The 24,235-nt window shown below is 40.9% G+C and overlaps 1 protein-coding gene across 1 annotated transcript in view; it reads right to left on the minus strand.

The window, feature by feature from the left end:
* Nucleotides 1-692: 692 nt before the first annotated feature.
* Ube2k (ubiquitin conjugating enzyme E2 K) overlaps nucleotides 693-24,235 on the minus strand; it is a 57,670-nt gene continuing 34,127 nt past the window's right edge. Inside the window, exons 4-7 of the mRNA XM_036200412.1 lie at nucleotides 14,082-14,164; nucleotides 4,087-4,186; nucleotides 1,851-1,979; nucleotides 693-1,590 (exon numbers count right to left, since the gene is read on the minus strand). Of these exons, the coding sequence (XP_036056305.1) occupies nucleotides 1,516-1,590; nucleotides 1,851-1,979; nucleotides 4,087-4,186; nucleotides 14,082-14,164 (387 nt within the window). The 3' untranslated portion in view covers nucleotides 693-1,515. The remainder of the gene's footprint in view (nucleotides 1,591-1,850; nucleotides 1,980-4,086; nucleotides 4,187-14,081; nucleotides 14,165-24,235) is intronic.

The following is a 24,235-nucleotide window of genomic DNA, read 5'->3' on the forward strand; positions in this document are numbered from 1 at the left end:
ACAAGTTGCTGGAAGAACCTTCACATCTTTAATATTATAGTATAGTTAATGGTTCTTTTATTGCTTATAGTATCAAGATTATTGAAAAGTCAAATGAAGTTATGCTGAGTAAATAGGTTCAAAAAGTATTTTCCAAACACTTTATGACTATAAGATGAACACTTCAAAAAAACAAATCTTTTAGTATGACTTCCAATAGAGAGCCTTACTTTAATTCAGACTGATTCCATTACATTTCTGTTATTTATGCATTGGTCCTCAAAATTTATAACTGAATCTCCTATGTAACAACTGCCTACATAAATTCATTTGAACCTTATTAAGATGGTTAAATGAAGTGTTTGAGTTTGTAAAACGAACAGTGTTCAAATGTTGAACTTAGGATGAGATGTGACGGTCATTAAGAACAGGAAGTCTATGTACAAGAGAAGGGAAGTTTCAATTCTCACATTCTCAGAAACATCATAAGAAAGCTAGAGTTATAATGCACCCTATTCCTATGTGCATGTCAAGCATGTACAGTGGGACACTAACAGCTTTCGTGTGTGGACATGGGGAGTGCAAGAAGAGGCATCTCAAGTGTCTGATAAAGCAAACTATAAAGTCCTAGTTAAACCGGACACTACTGGAAACAGTTGGCTGCATCCTTCAAGTTTCCAAAGATTTCAACAGTTTAAAAATGTCAAATTCACTGAAAAAACTAAGTAGGGTCCTTTTATTAAACCTGGGAACACTGCAACATCAAGTATTACTTCTTTCATAAGAGAAATAAAGTTGGCAGCCCCATTTGTACATTATTACTTACATAGTGAAGAGCTCAGACAGGACATTTCAAATCTATGACCTAAAACAGAACGAGGATACTTCCTCAGCACAGCTCCACCAAACACGGAGAACTGACCATGGGAATTAGCTCTGGGTGCTAACAGGGAAAAGTAAGCGTGTCCTCACCCGTCCACAGGGACCAAAAGGCTCTAATTAGGTTATCTTTAAATCTGGATAAATCTCATAATTCAAGACCTTCCTAATGCTTAAAAGGGTGGTCTTTTCAGCTACCCATCCTAAGAAGTCAAGTACAAGCATGCAAGCAAATTCACAGGCACAGAGGATCCAGGTTCAAACGCTTAAGGTAGCTGTGATGCAACACGACACTGTGAGTGGCCGACACTCGAGTGTTACCCTAGCCAGTCAACAGAAGCCTGAAGTCAACTTCGCTAGTCTTCTCACACTGCTAAACACTAACTGAGCATGTTTTTCCATGGGCTTAGCTTAGCTCAAAGAATTTTTACACTATTAAGAAAAAAATTAAAGTATTTCCCCTTTTTAAATTTACACAGACGTTTAATTAGCTTTATTTACAGAGCAGGGAATTTTTTTTTTTGCAGTCTCCAATGGTGCCTAGATAACATCAGTAGGCAAGAATGCCAGTTTAAAAGAAATTTATGCAGAATCCTAAAAATAACAGATGTTGGTGCTCCTCAAGAGGTGAGCGTGGCTGGCAGCAGCTTCCATGCCTCAGTTACTCAGAAGCAGTTCTGTTGCAGTCTCTACATCCCATGATTTTGAAGACAAGGCCACTATTACTGCATTCTGTAAAGAAGAGCACAATAGCATCATCACATCTCAAGGAAGCACTTGCTAAGCTCTGGAAACACTATGGTTTGCACGGTGAAAAAAATCATGCAATCTTTCCTCTACCAAAGACTGGAATCAACAAACAGAATCATTACTGATTTCAATATCAAACACTATTCACCAAAACTACATCTCTTTTCCACTGCTAGCCCACCTGTCCCAAGGCTGGGAACAGTTTAGAACGAGGAAGTCAAATCAATTCCTCCTGTACTTACCCTATCAAAGCCCATAGCACACAGGTTTTCTATTTTTTTGGTGTATTCTGGACTAGAAACTGGTGCTCCAGCATACACATGTGCCCAAAGTCGAGCTGTCTGCTTGAACATTTCAGGATTTTGTTTGTACTACATGGAGGGGGAAAAAACAATTAACATGACAATACAGTTGATCAGTAACATAGCAGCTCAACTAAGCCTCTATTTAAGACAGGACTGGTGGGCTTGGGCTGTGGGGCAGTGAACGGCAGGGCTAGCCCGGGTCGACAGCTCAGTACCAGTGCCTCAGGTGACCAAACAAAGCGATTCATTTCTCACTGCACATGTGTCGTTCAACCCATGAAGCTTTGTGAAAAGAAAGGACAGAGCAGTACAATTAACAGACACTAATACTAAGTGAACTATTGCTGAGATGGCATACAAATTACACAACTAAACAAAATCAGTAGCATGTGAAATTACATGAACGTTGGCTGATAAATATAACCAACTATGCTACTACTAGGCAGAGCTCAAGCTGAGACACCTCTCTTCAAGCTGTTCTGTGTAGTGATAAGAACACAACACTCAAAAAACCTAACTTGTATCATGCTTTAAGAAAATTTAAAACTCAAGAGTCCTTTTAGATGGTAAGATTTGGCACATGAATTTGAAAGAGATGTGTGATTTTATTATTATTATTATTATTATTATTTATACAGTATTCTGCTTACATGTATCCCTGAAGGCCAAAAGAGGGCACCAGATCGAACTACATATGGCTTTGAGCGACCATGTGAGTGCTGGGTATTGAACTCAGGATCTCTGGAAGAGCAAACAGTGCTCTTAACCACTGAGCCATCTCTCCAGCCCCAAATCTGAAATTCTTTAAGAAATACCTTACAGGAAAGATGCTTGCCAATTTAGTTGGATTTTTTTTCTTTAGTAGTTCCACATCTCATAGTGTGTGTGTGTGTGTGTGTGTGTGTGTGTGTGTGTGTGTGTGTGTGTTGGTCTGTATATGTCACTGGGAACATGAACAGGGCACTTGCTGTAGAACTCTGACCACTTGAGTTTGATCCTGGAACTCAAAACGTAGATGTCTCCACCAAGTTGTCATCTGATACACACATACACATACACACACACTGTGGCTTTTGTAAAAACTATCAATTCATTTAATATTGTGTTTAATCCTAGCACTCAAGAGACAGAGGCAGGTGGATCTCTTGAGTTCCAGGCCAGCCTGGTCTACAGAGTGAGATCCAGGAAAGGCAGCCAGTCAGGACTGTTATACAAACCCCACCCCCCAAAAAATGGAAGAAGGCAAGCAAAAATTAATCATAGGGCCGGGTAGTGGTGGCATATGCCTTTAATCCCAGCACTTGGGAGGCAGAGCCAGGTGGATCTCTGTGAGTTTGAGGCCAGCCTGGTCTACAGAGTGAGATCCAGGACAGGCTCCAAAAACTACACAGAGAAACCATGTCAAAAAAAAAAAAAGGGTTGGGGATTTAGCTCAGTGGTAGAGCGCTTGCCTAGCAAACGCAAGGCCCTGGGTTCAATCCTCAGCTCCCCCACCCTCACCCCCCCAAAAAAAAGAAAAAAGAAAAAAAATTAATCATAGGAACTGAGAACTCCAAATATAGGGGGAAAAGAGAGAAGTATTTCATAAATTGGGAGAAGATGTTTGACTCTGTGAATCAGAATATTTTAATGAAGAGGTTAGCAAATGCTGTCTAAAGGTATGGATACTAGTTATTTAAACCTTTCATACCACAGACAGTGTATAACACTGTCACTGTGACTGGAGAGCAAATGAACAAGTGGATATGACTCTGTTCCTATAAAATAAGACTAGCCAAACCATCCAGAGTGGATGTAACTTGCCTTAGCCTTAGAGGAATTAAAGATAAAAAGCAATACATCCTCCACTCAACACATGACAATCACTACCCATACCACTACTGCCGGCCCCACTCAAGTGGTTATCACATTTACCACCAGGAAGAACCCAAGAACGGCTGCAGAGGGCGCCGTGAGTGCGCAAACCATAACACAGATGTGGGAAATAAATGTAGGATCTGGACGGTAGCCACACAGGGCTCACTGTGCGATGCTTTCATACATTAGGAAATACCATGTGCCCAATGAAACCATTCCAAATTTAGTCCCAATATACGATGTTCATATGCTGACATCAAGTATTAAAAACTACATACACACGTCTAAGGAAGTCTTTCAAAGTCTGCCTTCTTACCTGATTCGCTACTACTGCATCTTGGGGGTCATCTGGTTCCGCAGCTGCCAACAGGGCTTGCAATGACAATAATACTGTGCGCAGAGTCATTGCCGCTGCCCTAAATTTCAAAACAGGAAATATCCCACTTAAAGGGGGCTCTGAATGACAAAACCAAAGTGCATGTTTTCTGAATTGAAACAAGAGTCAGCAAATGTGTGTTTGCCAGTATTTTACCTACAATGAGTCTACTTCTAAGACAATGTAAACCACTGCATCCTGATCTAACCTTGCTTCTTCTCCTCCTCGGTACTTTTACCTATCTTGTAAGCTTTATCTATGCACGCTATTTTTTTAAATTCATTTTCTTCTTAAACAAAATAGTTTACAATTTATGTGTATGAGTGTTTTTTTCCATGTATGTTATGTACACCATAGTGCCTGGTGCCCGTGAAGGTTAGAAGAGGGCTCTGGATCCCCTAAAACTGGAGTTACAGATGATCATGAACTGCTATAAGGATGCTTGGAACCAAAGTCAAGTCCTCTGCAGGAACACATGCTCTTAACCAGTTCCTTACCCACATCTCTTAATAAAGAGACAATTATAAAGTTATTAATACTATACAACCTGGGGAATTCTTTGAAAAAATATTACTGTTTTTTGTTTTGCAAGACAGGGTTTCTCCATGTAGCTTTGTGCCTTTCAAACGCACAGAGATCTGCCTGTCTCTGCCTCCCAAGTGCTGGGACTAAAGGTGTGTACCACCACCGCCTGGATAATTTGATTGTTTTGAATTATAAGAATATTTATGTATGTACATGTGAGCACAAAAGCAGCTGATCCCCTCCAGTTGAACTACAGACAGTTGTATACCACTCCACATGGGGACCTGAATTCAACTTGGGTCCTTTGAAAAGCAGTACATGCCTTTGAGCACTGACCCATCTCTCCAGACATCATCAGAAGGGCAAATAAATTGGCTTTGAAAAGTTCTGCTATCAGTCCATAATATTCCAAACTAGGACAAGTTTTTATTTAAAATATTACCACTTGGGTTTGGAGAGAGGCCCCCAGTTACCCATGTGTACTGCTTTTGTAGAAGGTCTAGTTTAGGTCGCAGCACCCATACTGGACAGCCCACAATTGCCTGTAACTGTAACTCCAGGAGACCTAATGCTTTCTGGCCTCCTGAGGCACTCACATGGACTACACATACACACACCAATACATAATTAGAAACAGAAATAAGTAATGCTTCTAAATATATTTACAACAAAAACCTTGGACTTTATAAAGCAATTATTTGTTTAAAATTTGCTTCTCAAATACTGAAATGTTAATGAATGTAAAAACTACAACGCTAATACGTATTGAAGAACCAACAGTACAGTCTTCTGAGGCACTGGCCTGTCAGCCTAGGGCCTTGTGAAGGCAAGGCACTCTACCCTGAGCTACACCTGTAACCCCGGTATGCTCAATTTTTAACCACACAAATGATCGTTCTAAATCAATCTTTTCTGGTTGAGCTCCTAATTCCTAAAAACAAACAAACAAAAAACCCCCAGGACCAGCCTCATCTACAGAGCAAGTTCCAGGACAGCCAGGGCTACACAGTGAGACTCTGTCTCAAAACAAAACAAAGCAAAGCAAACCAGTAACTACTTGCAGTATCCATGGATAGTACATAAACAAGGCAATCCTGAATGTTTAGGCAAAAAAGATAACTTTTAGAAACAGCATGTGTTAAAGCAGTCAGTTTCATTGAACGTCCTTCCCTCCTGATAAGCAGCATCAGCAGGACTAGGGACTTAGCTCAGGGACGAGGTCTAGCTACAGAATAAAGAACTGGTCCCTCCTGTCTCTTCTTCCCAAGCTAAGACTTGCGGCACGTATCACGAATGCTCAGCTGATGCCTTGGGAACTTAAGAAATGAAAATTCTCATCACACCCCTGCTCAATTAGAAGCTGGAAATATTTGAACAGATTGTCCAAAGAAAATAGTATTTGAAAAATACTAGTCTTTACACTTGAAGCTAACTGGCACCAGCTGTCCCCCACCAATGAAGTGGGTGCAAGGTAAGTCTCTCTTTCATATATTGAAATGTTCGTACAGAGCCGGGCGGTGGTGGTGCACGCCGTTAGGCCTAGCACTCAGGAGGCAGAGGCAGATGGATCTGGAGGCCAGCCTGGTCTACAGAGTGAGTTCCAGGACAGCCAGGGCTGCTATACTGAGAAACTCTGTCTCAAGAGGGAAAAAAAAAAAAGTTCACTATACATCGTTCTCTACAACGATCTTTGGGAAGCCAGGCATGGTAAAATAGATATAATCCTAGCAGCAGGAGGTCCAATTCAGCCTAAGCGATAAAGCAAGACTGTCTAATTCAAGGGAAAAAAAGAAGAAGCAATCAGAATGAAAATTTCTAACTGGTCAAGTTATATCTCTAAGGAAGCTACAGCAATTAGGAAAACCTGGCATGATGCTTCGATGGAGCTGACCCTGCCAAGCACAGTCCTGAAAACCTTTACACTAGCAGGTGGTAGATACAGAAAACCAAGACTTCAAGGGAATCCTTAACTACACAAAGCATTGTGTGCTACACTGAGACCTATCTCAAAAATCAAACAAAAATAATAGAGTAAATAAAACAATAAACAGGCTGACATGCTAGATTAGCATTTAAAAGGCAATCATTCTTTTAAAAACTTTTAAAGCACAGCTTGGTGGCACACGCCTTTCCTCTTAAGAGGCAACCAATACACACATACAATAAAAAAGCTCTTAAAGAAATATAAGTTAAAACACATAACCAAACAAAAGCCCTTAAATATTCATACTTGTCTTTCCATTAACACAGAAAGATAGACATTCTTTCCCTAGAAGCGTGTATTAGCCGGGCGGTGGTGGGGCACACCTTTAATCCCAGTACTTGGGAGGCAGAGCCAGGTGGATCTCTAAGCTACACAGAGAAACCCTGTCTCAAAAAACCAAAGAGAGAGAGAGAGAGAGAGAGAGAGAGAGAGAGAGAGAGGGAGAATATCACTCTAATTTTAATTCTTTAGGAATTTCAGTGGTGGAGAGATGATTCAGTGATTAAGGGTCCTTGCCAATCCTTCAGAAGACACAAGTACAGTTCTCAGACCCCACGCAGCTTCCATGTGTCTATAACTATAGGTACAGGAGTTTCAACACTCTGTGGCCTCCACAGGCATCATGCATACATGTGATACACACATACATGAAACCAAAAGGCCAAAAACATATTTTTTTATCTTAAAAAAAATTCTAAGGTTTTCTTTCTTTTCTTTTCTTTTCTTTTTTTTTTTTTTTTTTTGTTTGTTTCTTGTTTTGTTTTTCGAGACAGGGTTTCTCTGTGTAGCTTTTGGAGCCTGTCCTGGAACTCACTCTGTAGACCAGGTTGGCCTCGAACTCACAGAGATCCGCCTGCCTGTCTCCCAAGTGCTGGGATTAAAGGTGTGCACCACCACAGCCCAGCTTCTTTCTTTTTTTAATATTCATAGGTGCTGTGTCTGCAGGTCCAGGTACACTTGACCAGGAGGTGCAGTCAGCTGTGTGAGCTGCCAGTGCTACTTAACTGCTGTGTCGTCTCGCCAGCCCCTCTAAGGTTATGTTTAAAGGCACGTTGACATTTAAAAGTAGCCTAAATTTATCAGCAAAAAGATGACCCACACTAGCAAAGCAACAGGCCAGAAGAATAACATCACAAAATGGAAACATGCAACGCAAGCTGCTGCCTAACCAAATATGCTGATGGACTGTGTGTTCTTTTGCTGGAGTTATAACACAGAACCAAGTCAAGCATTCTCGAACACAGAGCTAAGTGAGCTAAAGCCCAAGTCTACCAAGAACTGCCTTACACCCTTGCTTTTGTTCAGCATTGTGAAGAAAAATTTCACTTTCTGTCCTAACAAGGCTTTGAACTAATGCTAGAATTACAGGTGTGGGAAACCTTGATTCATGTGTTTTCGAACGCCTGCACGCGCTTTATGTAAGTGTATATGTATGCACGCACCTGGCTATTTTTTAATCTTTGTTTACTTTATGTGGATGAGTGTTCTGTCTGCAATGTTTGTTTGTATATCATGGGTGTGGCTAGTGCCTGCAGAAGCCAGAGGAGGGTGTGGATCCCCTGCCACTGGAGTTAGATGTGAGCTGCCATGTGGGTGCTAGGAGTTGAACCCAGGTCCTCTGGAAGAGCAGACAGTGCTCTTAACTACTGAGACTTCTCTCCATCAACTAAACTACTTCTTTTAAAAAATTATGTTTGGGGCTGGAGAGATGACTCAGTAGTTAAGAGTACTCTTAACTCTTCAGAGGACTCAGGTTCCTAACACCCACATGGCAGCTTACAACTGCCTATAACTCTAGTTCCAGGAGACTGGACACCCATGGGAAAACACCAATAAACATAAAATAAAAAATAAATTAGGAGAGAAAGAAAGTCTGTTTGAGCCAGATAGTGGTAGCACATGACTTTAACCCAGCAAAGACAGGAGGTTCTCTGAGTTCCAGACCAGCCTGGTCTAACAGAGCAAATTCCACAACAGTGAATTCTAGTTCATGCCTTTAATCCCAGTGCTCCTGAGGCAGAAGGAGGAGGCAGATCTCAGTAGATTTGGAGCCTGGTCTACAGAGTGAGTTCCAGGGCAGCCAGGGCTACACAGTGAAACTCTGTCATGAAAAACCAAAAAAAAAAAAAAAAAGAAGAAAGAAAGAAAGAAAAGGGAAAAGAAAAAAAAAGAAATAAAAAAAGGATGCTTGCCATCAACACAAAACAAAAGCAGTTTCTAGTAAAGATGTGTACTGGAAATTTAACTCTCATTCAGCGAGTACAAACTGTGGAAATTCCTCAAAGCAGTAAATGGAGTTAATATAATAAAAATTAAACAGCTATCCAGCCATTCTTCTTCTGCAAAGAAAGGGAAGGTGAGACTTCAACACTCATTCAGACACTCAGGCCAGCAGACAATACACAAGTGCCCGAAGAGAGACAGTTTCAACTGACGGATGAATGGGTAAACAAAACCTTTTAGTTTTTAGTTTAGCCTTAAAATGTCATCTGTGACATGTACAATGCTACCATACCAATAAACCTTAAAGCCTTATGTGAATTAAAATAAATTGGACATAAAAGAACAAATTATCTTATGATTTTATTGAGGGCAACTGAAGTATTCAAATTCAAGTTTCATCTTTTAGGTCAGCACCCAGGAGGCAGAGGCAGGTGGATCTCTGTGAGTTTAAGCCAGCCTAGACTACAGAACAATTTCTAAGACAGCCAGAGCTATAAAGAGAAACCCTGTCTCAAAAAAACCAAACAATGAAAGTAATTCTTGAAACTGTCTGCATAAAGTATATGGAACTTACCATAATTCAACCACATACTTAAAAATGGTCAGGAAGAAGCAAACTGTCCCTTCCCCACCATCCCTCAGGATACTCCTTTCCAATTTGGGCAGAATGGTTCTCATAGAGTGGTAATAAGGACCATCTGACACTAAGAAGAATATACTACCAACAACCATAAGCACACTCATGGAGAAGCCTCAAAGATTAATGCCCTATGCACATGGAGATGTAAGAACGCCAAGAAAGGAGACAGGACTCCAAAGATGTTACTCAACAGAGTTGTCTGGGCTGAATGTGCAATATGCCTAACATGTGCTAAGGGGGAAGACTAGCAAACCACGCCTTGTTCATTTGCTGCAGTGATTTGAATGAAAATATGTTCTATCCAGTGACGTGTATTTCAACACTTGGTCCCCAGCTGATAGTGCTGTTTGGAAAGTTGAGGGTACTTTTAGAATGTAGAGCTTTGCTGGAGGAGGTAGTCATGGGAGTGGGCTTATACAGCTTCCCCACTTCCTGTTCACTGTTTGCTGGTATGCCAATGAAATATGGTAAGAGCTGCACTGTGGACTCTTGCCTTCTGGAACCATAACATAGCCCTCTCATTTCTAAGTTGCTTATGGTCATGATATTTTATCTCATCAACAGAAAAACAACTGATACACTTGCATTCCCACTTTTTAAAACCTATTTTCCTGTCCCAAAAAGAAAAGAAAGGAGGTTGGCGGTAAACAAATAAACTGATCAATGAACGAAGTACATGAATAAATAAGTAAGGAGGCATGAAGACATGAAGTTGGGAAAAGATGGCAGGGGGTACTGAGGGAGTTGAAGGGGAGAAATGTATATACATTATGAAATTCTCAAAATAAAAAGTATTAATTTCTTTAAGTAATACTAGCTAGGTATGGTGGTATACCCTTAAATCCCAACACTTATGAGGAGGGCTAGCCTGGTCTTTATAATGAAACCTCACCTAATAAATAAATAGATGACAGATAAATGAATGAATGAATGGTACAATACTAGCCAATGATACTCAATGACACTTTGAAATAACTGCTACAAATACAAACAGCGCCAACCCTAGAACCTATCTTTACTGGCAATAACACATGTTTTTATTGTTTTATATTAACCTTTAAAATTTACATTTGCTAATATAAAAAATTAAGTATCTGAAAAAACTTGCGTTCTTTTCACAAGTGCTGGTTAAATCTGTACTTCATTGAGCTTTTCAGGATTTCATACGTATAATTAATTTTATTTTAGGAAGTACTAAAAGGCAAACAGAAATATGAAATTTCAAAATGTATTAGTTTGGGGTCGGCTAAGACGGCTCAGCAGGTAAAGAGTCTTGCAGTGCAAGGCTGGCAAACTAACTCTATGCCCAGACTGAAAAGGCAACGGAAAGATCGACTCCACAAGTTGGCTGTCCTCTCACCTCCACGCACGCCCTGATGCCGGTGCTCACACACCACCTACACACACTGATGAATCTCAAATAGTCCAGCACTGGCCTGGCATGCAGCCCAAAGTTCAATCACCAGCAAGGCAAAAACCATGAAAACACCAGGGACGAGGGAGGGAGGGAGGGAGGGAGGGAGGGAGGGAGGGACAAATGGAGCCAGCCACAGCTTGACAATCTGGATTGAATCCCCAAGACCCATATGGTGGCAGGAGAGGACGCCTCAAAGTTGCTCCAAGTACAGCATGACACACATACTCACACACATACACAACCACAGACATACAGGCAGACAGACAGAAATACACATTTTACACCTGTCTTTAGCAAATTAACACAGCTTTAATGACACTGCAGCAAATGGCCTGAGCAGGCGGGGGGGGGGGGGGGGGGGGGGGGGGGCTCTGCAGTCCCTCACACAAAAGGGAAGTGGCACTGGGAATCCAAAGGGTAGTAGGGAAGCTGCTTGTGAGACCACAAGTTCCCTAACAGATTTGTGTAGACAGACACAGCACCAGAGAAAAGAAAAGCCAAACCTGGTATGGAGGTGCACGCCTTTAACCTGAGCATGGGGAGGCAGAGATAGATGGATCTCTGTGTGTTCAAGGCCAGGCTGATCTACAGAGCAATATCCAGTAATAGCCAATGCTATATACTGTGAGACCCCGTCTAAATTTAAAAAGAAAGGAAGAAAGGAAGGGAGGCAGGGAGGGAGGGAGGGAGGCAGGCAGGGAGGGAGGGATCATAATGAGGCTTCCACCTAAGAAACTGAACAAATGTACAACTGCTAAGAGCTTAAATGAGGAAGGCTATGGAAAGAAGCCAAAACAAGTTTCTTTACGTTTCCTTATGTGAATGGGTATGTTTTGCCTGTAGGTATGTCTGTGGACCATGTGTGACCGTAATGCTCCCTGACCAGAAAAGGGCATCAAATGTCACCGCACCACATGTAGGTGCTGAGATTCCAACCTAAGTTCTCTGGAAGAGCAGCCGGTGTTTCTAACTGCTGAGTCGGCTCTCCAGGCCCCAAAGAATTTTTTTTTTTTTTTAAAGTATTTCACTATGTAGTAGAACTGGCTGTGTAGAGAGACCAGCCTCTAACTAACAAAGACCTGCCTGCCTCTGCCTCCTGGATGCTGACATTACAAAAAGTGTGCATCACCAACTCCAGGAACAGTAGGATGATAGGTTTTTAACACACTCAAGATGTTTATTATGTAATTCAAATATAGATAAGTAGACATTAACATGAGATGGAGTGTAAGAACATACTCATATGCTGGCAAGATGGCTCAGTGAGTAGAGGCATTTGATGGGAGAAAGAGGTACAGACTTCGAGAGGCTGTCCTCTGCCTCGCTCCATGCTCCGTTACTCCATGTGCACACAGACACAGGTATTTTAAAATGTAAAAGGAAATGTAATAGGAAAATAAGGAGGGTATTTGTAACATGCCAGTCTGGAGGAGAAGAATCTAGAACCGATCCCTGCAGCGTTCTCTCTCGTGTGCAAAGACCCGAGAGACACAGAAAAAACAAGCAGGTTATGGAGTGGAAACAGGAAAAGAAAGCCAGAATGGACATCCTAGAAGCAAAGTAAAAAGAGAACATCTCTAATTATGCAAATATGCACTGACATCACTGAGACGTGAAGTTAGAAGAGGCTGTAAATAAAACGTCACGGAAAAAAACCAAACCAAACCACAAGACCTTGACTTTTAAGATGCTGGCAAAAAAGTCACAAATCAAAGAATGACTTAGTTAAATATACTCTAAAATAAATCAAGAAACTTCAAACAAAAAGAAACCAAAACAAGAATCCTACTCTGTCACAGTATTAAAAAACAAAAACAAACCCCCTATACTAAATGTCACCACTGCAGTGTGAGTACATACTCACCACTTTCCCTTCGAAAGGTAAGGCAAGGTTAAACAGCTGAGCACTGCCACGTGATTTCTGGAAGATCGGTGCATTCTGCCAACAGCACTGCTTCCCTGTGTCTGGTGGGGTCCCACATTTTTACTCCCCCTTTCAAAGCAGGCCCTCACTATGGAGCCCAGACTGGCTTCGGACTTCACAATCACCCTACCTCAGTCTTCCAAGTGTTGGAATCACAGGTAACTATTACCTTACTCAATTTCATTTTATAATTCTGGACAGCTTTTCCATTCATAAGATTATGTGCTAATTATGAGTAAGAACATTGAATGGCTAATCTATTCCATCAGATTAATTACTGCTAAAATATACCAGGCTCCATTCCAAATATATCACATGAACCAATGTACTTCATTTTCTCAGGCCAGTAAACATAAGCATCATCTCACAAATGAGAAAGCCAAGGGGCACAAATCTGCTTATAACCATACAACCTCACAAGTGGGATAGGGATTTAAATCTGAAGGCTACAGAAACAGGAACTCTTAAATAGGCAACCACTAAGCAAGAGCGATGAATATACTCCTATAATCCCAGCACTCTGAAGGGTAAGGCAAGAAAAGAGCTCTAGTTCCAAGGCCAGCGTGGGCTCCACAGCACAACCTTCTTTAAAAGAAAACAAACAAGCAAACAAAGCAAACCAGTGTGCTTGTGTACGCAGCTGCACCAGTGAACTAATTCAGCAAGCGAAGGTGCTTGCTGCTTCCCACCGAGATTGCTACCTTGATCCTGGGGCCCAGAGAGTTCAGTGCATAGACATCTACAGGCTTTGTCTGACCTAACACACACACACACACACACACACACACACACACACACACACACACACTTAAAAATCAAACTCAAAAATACAAATACAATAACTAGGCAAATGACACGAAAGAAGACATGGGTAAAAGAAAATACTACTTGCAAAAGAACTGGTGCCACACGAGAGCCTAACTGCTCAATGAATGTAACTCTACGTGAAGACGACTGCTTCACCTTACATTTTCAGTCTCTTACAAACACCGCCTTTAGATAAACAAGAAGGAAATTTACCAAAATAAGAAATGAAACCCACGATTTTTTACATGTAAAATTACTTTAGGCAGTAGTTTATAAAAAGTCTCTTAAGTACATAGTTGAAAGTATATTTTGATTGAGATCATGATAACTTATGTTTTGGAGAATTAACACACTTAACATTCTTAGTCTTGGTTCTCCTATGAGACAGAGAAGAGCAAATTCGGAAGTCTCTTACCATTGATCTTTCAGGATATCCAAACAAATAGCCCCTGTGACGGAACTAATATTAGGATGCCATATTTTAGTGATAAACCGGACCTAGAATATAAAGCACACTTGAGTTTTTAAGTAACAAGGGAAAAGCAAAACAAAACAAACACTCCAATATGTAAAGGTAAAACAGAACTAGAAGAAAATAACATTCCAAAAGAAATTATATACTTTTATGGCATCATCTTTCCAAGGAGGTGTTTAGTAAACAAAACTTTCAGTAGGCCAAAGGTCAACGACATATGTTTAAAGCTTTTAATGTACATTCTACATGCAAACACAACTAACAATTATCGGATGTTTATACTGTACCTAGTATTATGCTAGATATGAGAAATAAAAGACTAAAAATCCAATAAAGTAGCATGTAAAACCAAATAGAGACATTAAATGATACCTACCCAAGTATGAGGTAAGGTACAAATCAGGCTTAAAGAAAAATGGATGCGCCGGGCGGTGGTGGTGCACACCTTTAATCCCAGCACTCAGGAGGCAGAGGCAGGTGGATCTCTGTGAGTTCGAGGGCAGCCTGGTCTACAGAGTGAGATCCAGGAAAGGCGCAAAACTACACAGAGAAACCCTGATGTGAAATACCAAAAAAAAAAAAAAAAAAAAAAAAAAAAAAAAAAAAAAAAATGGATGCATATGTACTAATGGCTTATAGTACCTCTAATTTTTCTATACAAGTTATTCTCAAACATTATTAAATAATTCAAATATCTGAAGGCCTACTATTACACGTCTAACACTACTGAAAACCTTAATCTTAGCGTTTAAGAAAACTAAAATCAAGATGGGTGTGGTAGTAGACATCTTTAATTCTAGCACTGGGGGACCAGAAGGCAGACCTCTGGGAGAGTTGGAGGCCAGCCTGATTTACAGACAGTTCATACCAGCCACAGCTACAAAAACACTGTATTCAATGTTACCTATCTTCTCTCAGTAGCTCTAACGAATGCTCACTCCTGATTTGACTATTTGTGATAGGCCAGCTCATTCGTCCAATATAAGGTCATGCTATTAGCTTGACTTTAGACCACACCCGAGCCCTCCATAAATGCCACACTTCCCTCATTCTGGGATTTGCCGCTGCTGTCTGCCTGAACTTTTGTGTGCCGTTTCTTTCCTCGGGAACATTCTTCTACACTCTCCTCCCCGCACCAATCTCATTCTTTCAGCTTCCATTACCTTTCACTTCTTCATGGTCTATTCCCACAAAACCCTCCACTTCTCCCCATAAATGACTTCACGTGTCTGCCTTGTCTGGTCTTTAATAAAAGGTTCTGTCTCCACCCACCTGCTATAGCATCTTCAGTGTCTAAAGTACCTGACACTTACTATATATACTTACAACTATGGCAAATTTATTATCACAGGGATAAACAAGAGCTCTTTCAAATACAAAGTAAGACATACAGAACTTATGGAGTCATTTCTTTTGTTTGTTTTTCCAGACAGGGTCTCTGTGCAGTCCTGGCTGTCCTTGAACTTGCTCTGTAGATCAGGCTGGCCTCAAATTCAGAGATCCTGCCTCTGCCTGCGCCACCATGGCCCACCATTTCTTTTCTTTTTTTTTTTAATTTTTATTTTATGTGCATTTCCTGGAACTGGAGTTATAGTTGTGAGCTGCCATGTGGGTGCTGGGAATTGAACCTGGGTCCTCTGGAAGAGCAGCCAGTTCTCTTAAGCACTGAATCATCTCTCCAGGCCCATTTCTTTAAAAACAAACAAACAAAAAAAAAAACCCTATTTTATTTGTGTATGTGTGTGCACACACATATGCACTCTAACTACACTTGAATGGTCCCTGAAAAGGCTAGAAATGGGTGTCAGATCCCTTGGAGCTGGAATTGCAGGAAACTCTAAGCTGCCTAAGATGTGTGCCTAGAAATGAACTCAGATCCTCCTCAAGAGCAGCAAGAGCTTTAAAATGAACCAGGCAGCCCTCCAGCAACCATTTCTTTGTAACAAATATACACACAAAGATGTACAACTTAATAACCAATCAATAAATTAAACTCATAAAGACATCAAATAATCACTGAAATTAACAGCAATATCTCAAGGAAAGCATAGCATTCTATAATTTTGGATAATTTATTTTGAGACAAAATCTCACTATGTATCCCTGATAGGTCTGGAACTATATAGATCAGGCTGGCCAAGAAATTGCCTGCCTCTGTCTTTTAGATTTATTTATTTATTTCATGTATATGAGTGCTCTATCTGCATGTATGTCTTTATACCAGAAGAGGCCATCAGATCTCACTACAGATGGTTGTGAGCCACCATGTGGATGCTGGGAATTGAACTCAGAACCTCTGAGAGAAGAGCAGCCAGTGCTCTTAACCTGAGCCATCTCTCCAGCCTCTACTTTGTGATCTTAAAGTGCTTCAGCCTTTGTGAGAAGAATGAAATATAAAGTATTTTTCTGTTTTGTTTTGGTTTTTCTTTTGTTTTTAAGATAATGACCCCAAACTCAGGATCCCCCTGTCTCAGCCTCCAGGGTAGAGAAATTTTAAAACTGCACTAACATGGCTAGCTTTTGTAAAATAGAATTTCAAATTACTACTAAAGATGCCAGAAAGAGTATTTAGGCAAGTGATCTGAGGACATACTAATTCATCTTGTTCTTGCAGGGAGTGGGGAGCCATAGTGTGCCTAGGAGACCCAGGGAATATAGAGGAAAGAACTCTACCAGTGAGCTATACTGCAAAACACTATATCTTGTTTTTAAAGAGAAACTCACACTTTTTTTTTATACTTATAGCAACTAATTCTTTTTTTTTTTTTAAAGATTTACTTATTTATTACATATACAGTGTTCTGTCTGCACGTATGCCTGCAGGCCAGAAGAGGGCACCAGATCTCATTACAGATGGTTGTGAGCCACCATGTGGTTGCTGAGAATTGAACTCAGGACCTCTGGAAGAGCAGTCAGTGCTCTTAACCTCTGAGCCATCTCTCCAGCCCTACCCATACATATTATTGAAGATATATATGTAAAGAACAAGGAATTAAATGGAGCAAGGAAACTGTTAAATCAATTCTTATTCTGATGTGAAATTTCCTGTTTAAAGACAATCTTTCTTCAAGAACACACTCAGTTACCCACTCAGCAGTGACAGACTAGTAAGACATGTTTGTCTACACCAGCATTCCATCCCCAATTTTTCTTTATTGTTTTTAACCTTCTTTCTTGCTCTGCCTTTCCTGAGCCTTATGTTATCCCTAAGCAACCACATGCTTTCCACACCACTGTTCTAAACCCACCTACTATCCACTATATATATATATACCAATGTTTCTTCCATTTCTTTAATTCCTGAACTAAGTTTACAGAAATCTAAAACTTTAAAAAAAAAAAAAAAAATAGGGTTGGGGATTCAGCTCAGTGGTAGAGTGTTTGCCTAGCAAGCACAAGGCCCTGGGTTCGATCCTCAGCTCAAAAAAAAAAAAAAAAAAAAAAAAACTGGCAGGGATGAAGTTAAGAAATTAGAAGTTAGAGCCACGTGGGTGGCACACCTCACATCCCAGCAACTGGGAGGGAGGAGGAGAGGACCCTAGGGCTAGTCACAGTATCTGTGTAGAGTTCTAGACCTGCCTGGACTGAGTGTAAAATCAAATCGGTAGCAGATGTCGGTACAAGCTTTGAATCCCACTTGGGAGGCAGAGGCAGGCGGACTGCTGAGAAGACTGGCAAGCCAGGTGCACACACCCAGTTTCAGGGCAGCCAGAGATACAGAGTAAAACTATGTCTCAAAATAAACAAGGAAACAAATTAACAAAACAAAACAGGCAAGTAAGCAAACTAAGAGTGGCTGAGATGGCTCAGTAACTGTAAGATCTTGATGAGCCAGTCAGTCAGACTTGGTACTTGGGAGGCAGTGAAAGGCCTCTCTGTGAAGTCACTTGGCCAACACAATTGGACAGACCCCCCAACACCACCCCCTTGGGATACAGAGTCTCACTATGCAGCCATGGCTAGCCTGGAACTCACAGAGACCCACCTGTCTTGGACCCAGAAAAGCTGGAATACAACACAATGCACAGCCTGTAGGACTCTCAAGCAAGCAAGCAAGCAAAACTTGTGCTATGGGGCCTACCAGCATGAATTCAAATCCCCACCTAGAAGCTGTCCACATGCACACCACAGCATAACTGTACAATAATGCTATTTTAGAGAACAGTGCAATGGTACAATGTTCTTTTTGAGTCACATTCCACGTCAATTACAAACATTTAAGTGATTTATAGTACTCTGGTACTATATACACTAATAAAAACAATTCAAGTCTCTTTATTTTCATGCATTAGCACCATGTAAGAAATTCAAAGCTTGCTGGGCAGTGGTGGTGCATGCCTTTAATTTCAACACTTGGGAGGCAGAGGCAGGTGGAGCTCTGTGAGTTCGAGGCCAGCCGGGTCTACAGAGTGAGTTCCAGGACAGACTGCAAAGCTACACAGAAAAATCCTGTTTTAAAAAAAAAATCTGAATATTGTATACACAGAGAAAAAATTATTACAGATCAGAAGAGACACTGCTTAATTAGCTATACAAGCAACGACTATCAGTATTATTCTCTCTTCCTACAATGTACAGTCTCCATCTCCCTCACTCTTTAATTCATTAATATTACAGCTTCATGTCAGACACAAGTCCACAAGTCCATCACTAACTTCAATGAAAACAACAACGTAAGAAGACTGTACTTACTCCAGAATAGAAAATACTTCACTAAGAGGAAAGAAAATACTCTATTATTGAAAACAGGCAGACCTGCTGTTAGATGACTCAGTAGTTAAGAGTACTGGCTGCTCTTCCAGAGGACCCAGCTTCAAGTCCCAGCACCTCTATGGCAGCTCACAACTGTCTGGAACTCCAGTTCCAAGGAATTGGACACCCTCACAGACACACAAACAGGTGGGACACCAATGCACATAAAATAACATTTATTTTTAATTTTTTAAAAAAGATTAGCATTGTTATTTAATATTCAGTTTCAGAGCTGGAGAAATGACTCAGTGGTTAATAGAACTGGTCATTCTCCCAGAGGACTGGGGGTTCAATTCCAAGCACCCAGACGTTTGTTTCTTTTTAAAAAATAAACTGCATTTAAAGAAAACCAAAGGCTCAGATCTTTACTGTTTTATTTTAGTGTATAAGGATGTTTCCATGCATTTATGTCTGTGCACTACGTATGTGCCTGGTGTCCAAGAAGACCAAAAGAGGCACTGGACACCATGAAACTGGAGCTGCAGATGGCTACGAGCCATTACATGGGTCTGGGACTCAAACCCAGATCCTCTCAATGAGCAGCCAGTGCTCTTGACACCATCTCCCCAGTCCCCCTACAACTATTTCTAACTTCAATTCCAGGGTATACTAGACACTCTTCTGACTTCCAAGGGCACTGCATGTATGTGGTGGACATACATATATGCAGACAAAACCATACACATAAAATAAAAATAATCTAAAGCAATTACTACTTATTTCATTTATTAAAGAGCTATACTGGCTAGTCCAGTAGTGAGTTGGCCATTCTAACTCAGGGCTTAAACAGCTATATACCCAGCCCATCAGCATCTAATTCTAAATTACCTTTTGGCGGGGGAGGGGAGGTTCGAGACAGGGTTTCTGTAGCTTTGGAGCCTGTCCTGGAATTCACTTTCTAGACCAGGATGGCCTTGAAGTCACAGATCTGCCGGTCTCTGCCTCCCGAGTGCTGGGATTAAAGGCAGGCACCACCACCACCCAGCTCTAAATTACTTTTACTACCTCAAGAAGAAACCCTGGGCCAAAGCAATTGCCTAGTAGGCACAAGGCCCCATGTTCAACCTGAACATAACAAAAATAGAAAAGAAAAAATGAAAGCCAAGGGCTGAGAACATGAGCCAGTGAGAAAAAGTAACTGACGCACAAACGTGAAGGCCTCACTCACTCACACACAGAGGGTGGGTAATACACTTGGTTCTTACTCCTTCAGGCTCGCAGAAGGATAATCAGTCTAATAACCTAACACACAGACTACCCAATCCTCAAGAACCTGGATGCTCATCAACCCTTAGACCAAGTTCTGTCACCTTTTAGAGCTAAAGGCCATTACAGAAAATTCAAAGCACAGATGACAGCTGTCACTATTGTTATCTAATACTGAAAATGCAATGGCTATAAAGTCTGTTTCTTCCTTTCTTTTCATTTCCATTTGGAATGAAAAATACAGTGTTGCTTGAGTCTAGGAGTTCAAGACAGGCACAGACCAGCACAGGCAACACTGGGCATATAATATCATATATCTTATTCTAAGAATTCAGGACAGAGAGGCAGGCAGATCTCTATGAGTTCCAGGCCAGTCAAGGCTACATAGAGGGACACTGTCTCAAAACAATCGAAATACCCATGGACTGACCAGATGGCTCAGAGAACAAAGGCAGTTGTTACAAACCAAGTCTTACAACTTGAGTTTGATCCCTGGGCCCCAACTAGTAACAGGAGAAACAACTCTCAGTTTGTCCTTTAACAAACATCAGTGTGTGCACATTGGACCACTTGCATGTACAGTGTGAGTGTGTGTGCATACACAGTAAATAAGCAAATAAATTTATTGAAAGCCCACTCGTGTGAATGGATAAACAAAGTGGAATGTGTGCATACAATGAATGAAACACTCAACATTAAAAAGGGAAGAAATTTCAACATGTTACAACATGGATGAATTGAGGCAACAAAATGCTAAGTGCAGACACCAAAGGGCAAATACTGTGTGATTTGTCATATACAATGAACATAGAACAGCCAAATTCACAGACACCGGGAAAAAATAGAACAATGGTTTTTCTTTGCTTTTGGGGGGAAGTGGGGAGAGTGGTATTTTATTTAGATAGGGTCTCTTCTATTTGTAGCTCTAGCTGACCTGGAACTTGCTATGTAGACCAGGTTAGCCTGGAACTCACAGAGATTCACCTGTCTCTGCCTCCCCTCAGCTGGAATTTCAAGAGTGGTTTATAAAAGCTGGAAGTAGGGCACTAGAGAATTACTGTTTAATGAACACAAATTTCACTTTAGGAAGATGAAGAAACTCTGGAGTAGACATTTATGGTTATACAAATGTCAATACATACTGCTGAAAAATACATCTAGAAATGGCTGAGGGGACTAGGGACGTAGCTCTAGAATGCTCACCTAGAATGTAGAAAGCCCTGCCTGAAATCCCAGCACTCAGGAGGTAAATGCAAGAGGATCATCAAGGTTATCTTCAGTACATAGACAGTTACTCTGTTTCAATTAAAGGGTTAAATCGGTAAATTTTATTTTACAATTACAAAAAGAATAGCAAACTCTCTTCCCTCTCAAAGTCAGGTATATCGCCGGGCGGTGGTGGCGCACACCTTTAATTCCAGCACTCGGGAGGCAGAGGCAGGAGGATTTTTGTGAGTTCAAGGCCAGCCTGGTCTACAGAGTGAGATCCAGGAAAGGCTCCAAAGCTGCACAGAGAAACCATCTCAAAAAATCAAAAAAGTCAGGCATATCTTAAAATAGATGTACATAAGCAACAGAGCTCCAAACTCATTCTGGAACACTGCAGGTGAAGCCAAGAAGTCAAGTCTAATGTGCACAAGGCTATAGGTTCAATCCACAACAACAGAAAACAATGAACGAAAAATATTCAACCTGCAATTTTCACTACCATATTAATTTTTGTTTGTTTATATTTTGATGCTGTGATCTTTTTGGTTTGTTTTCTCGAGGTTTCTAGTACAGCGCCAGAGGGCCTCAAACTCAGTCCTCCAACTGCCATCTCCAGGGGTTGAGGTTACAGGTTCCTATCCACTTTTTGGTTTTTCGAGACAGGGTTTCTCTGTGTAGCTTTGCGCCTTTTTCCTATCCACTCTTAAATAGAAACAACCAATAGGTTAAGTGATGTATTCCAGAACATTTCAGCTGCTATGATATGCTAATCAAGGACATTACACTATTAAAAGTTATAGATAAAATACAGAAGTAATAATGCCACTGAAAGACACATGTTCAATACATGAATTGGTACTCTATTATGTCAGCATTATATAAATTTTATAAAATACTAATGAGATGGGGAACAACTCTTTACTTAAGAGCATTTCTTGCTCTTCCAGGACCCAGGTTCAGTTCTCAGCACCTACAAATGGCAGCTTACAATGTCTCAGAACTACTTGTATCCAGATTCCAACTATAAGGGCTACTTCTAGTCTCATGGGCACCCATACACACTTAGCATATTCACATTCACGTGTACACACATAAATACCTTTAAGAACAAAAAATACAGGCCAAAAAAAGGAAAGCCTTCAAATCCATCATTTGGGAGCCAGAGGCAGTTAGACTTCTGGGAAGTTCCTGAGGCCAGCATGGTATACATAGGGAGTTCCAGACAGTCAGAGTTGCACAGTGACATACTGTCTCAAAATGGGGGTGGTGAGGGTGGGAGAGGAAGGAAGGGGTGTAGAGTTGGCTCAGAGGTTAAAAATGTTTAATGGAGGTCTATCAAGATGGTCTGGAGATTAGGAGCACTGGCTGTTCTTTCTATGAATCCAGGTTTCATTCCCAGCAACCACATGGCAGCTTACAATTATCTGTAACTCCAGTACCAGGGAAGGCCCTCTTCTGGCCTTCTGTGGTCACTGCATCACAGAGTGCACAGAAATATATGCAGGACAAACACTCAAGACATATTTAAAAAAAAAAAAAAAAAAATCCAAGAATATCCGCTCCTCTTGTAAAGAAGCCATGTTTTGTTGCCAGCATCACTAGGTGGCTCCTAACCACCTTTAACGCTAGCTCCAGGGGCTCAAGGAAGTTCTCTCTGGACTCTTAGGGGTCTGCTCTTCCATATGCACACAGAGATATACAATTAAAAATTAAAAATACATAATCTATTAAATTATTAACCCAGCACTTGGAGGCAGATCTCTGATTTCGAGGTCAGCCTGGTCTACATGGTAAGATCCTGCCCAAATAAATAAAAGCAGATAAATCTAAAACTTTTCTTTAAATGAAAGCTAAAAAAGAAGTATTTGTCGGGCACAGTTTACAAACATCTATCACTCTACCCACAGCTCAAAGAGAACTAGTTTCAAATGATACAGATAAAGACTCAAGTGCAGGAGGAAGCACCTCTCTCCAAACATCCAATGATCCAGGCTGGGATCGAGCCCCAGGGTGGATCACAGGAGGGAGACTAAAATGGACAAGAAAGTGAGATCCAGTTGCGGGAGCTGTGAGTGCCAGGACAAGGAGTTCAGACACTGTTAGCAACAACAAAAAAAAGGTAGCAGCACTCTTCTTTAGGAACTGAGCTGGGCGGTGGTGGTGCACACCTTTGATCCCAGCACTCGGGAGGCAGAGCCAGGTGGATCTCTGGGAGTTCGAGGCCAGCCTGGTCTACAGAGAGAGATCCGGGACTGCAACAAACACTACACAGAGAAACCCTGTCTTGAAAGAGGGGGAAAAAAAGGAACATTTACTGAACAATGAATGGGTAGGATGACAAAGGTAGACAGCTGATCACATAATAAAGTAATAAAACTAAATGCCTAAACAATGGCTATCAACGTAAAGGTGTAAAGAAACCGACTTACTCAAAACTCTAAAGTTTAGGCTAGTTTCCTTGTTCCATACAGTCCTGGAGTAACACCATTCTTTCTCAACACTCATCACGGTTAAAATAATGCCTTTTCCCTTCTACAACGTGAGCTCCATAAAAGAGTGGAAATCTTCCTGATAAATTCCTTGCACACTTTACGCATTTTTTTAGTTTGTTGTTTGTTGTAGTTTGTTTGGGGTTTTTCTTTTTGGCAGTAATTCAAATAGAACCCAAGGCCTAGCACATGCAAGGAAAGTGCTCTACCAATGAGCTAGCTAATCCCTGATCCTCAATTAATTTCTAAATGAGTGTAATATACTTCTTTAAACAACATTTATTTAAAGCAAGTAAGAAGCTCTCTCTAAATCAGTAATATATTTATCTGAAGCTAGTATTTGAGCCCTTATGAAATACAAATTTTACTTCAATATACAGTCATCAATGGCTACCTTTAGTAAACTCTGCTTTTCATTCTAACTTCAGAAGCAAACCA

Source organism: Onychomys torridus, chromosome 10, assembly GCF_903995425.1.
Source record: "Onychomys torridus chromosome 10, mOncTor1.1, whole genome shotgun sequence".
Classification (NCBI taxonomy): Eukaryota; Metazoa; Chordata; class Mammalia; order Rodentia; family Cricetidae; genus Onychomys; species Onychomys torridus.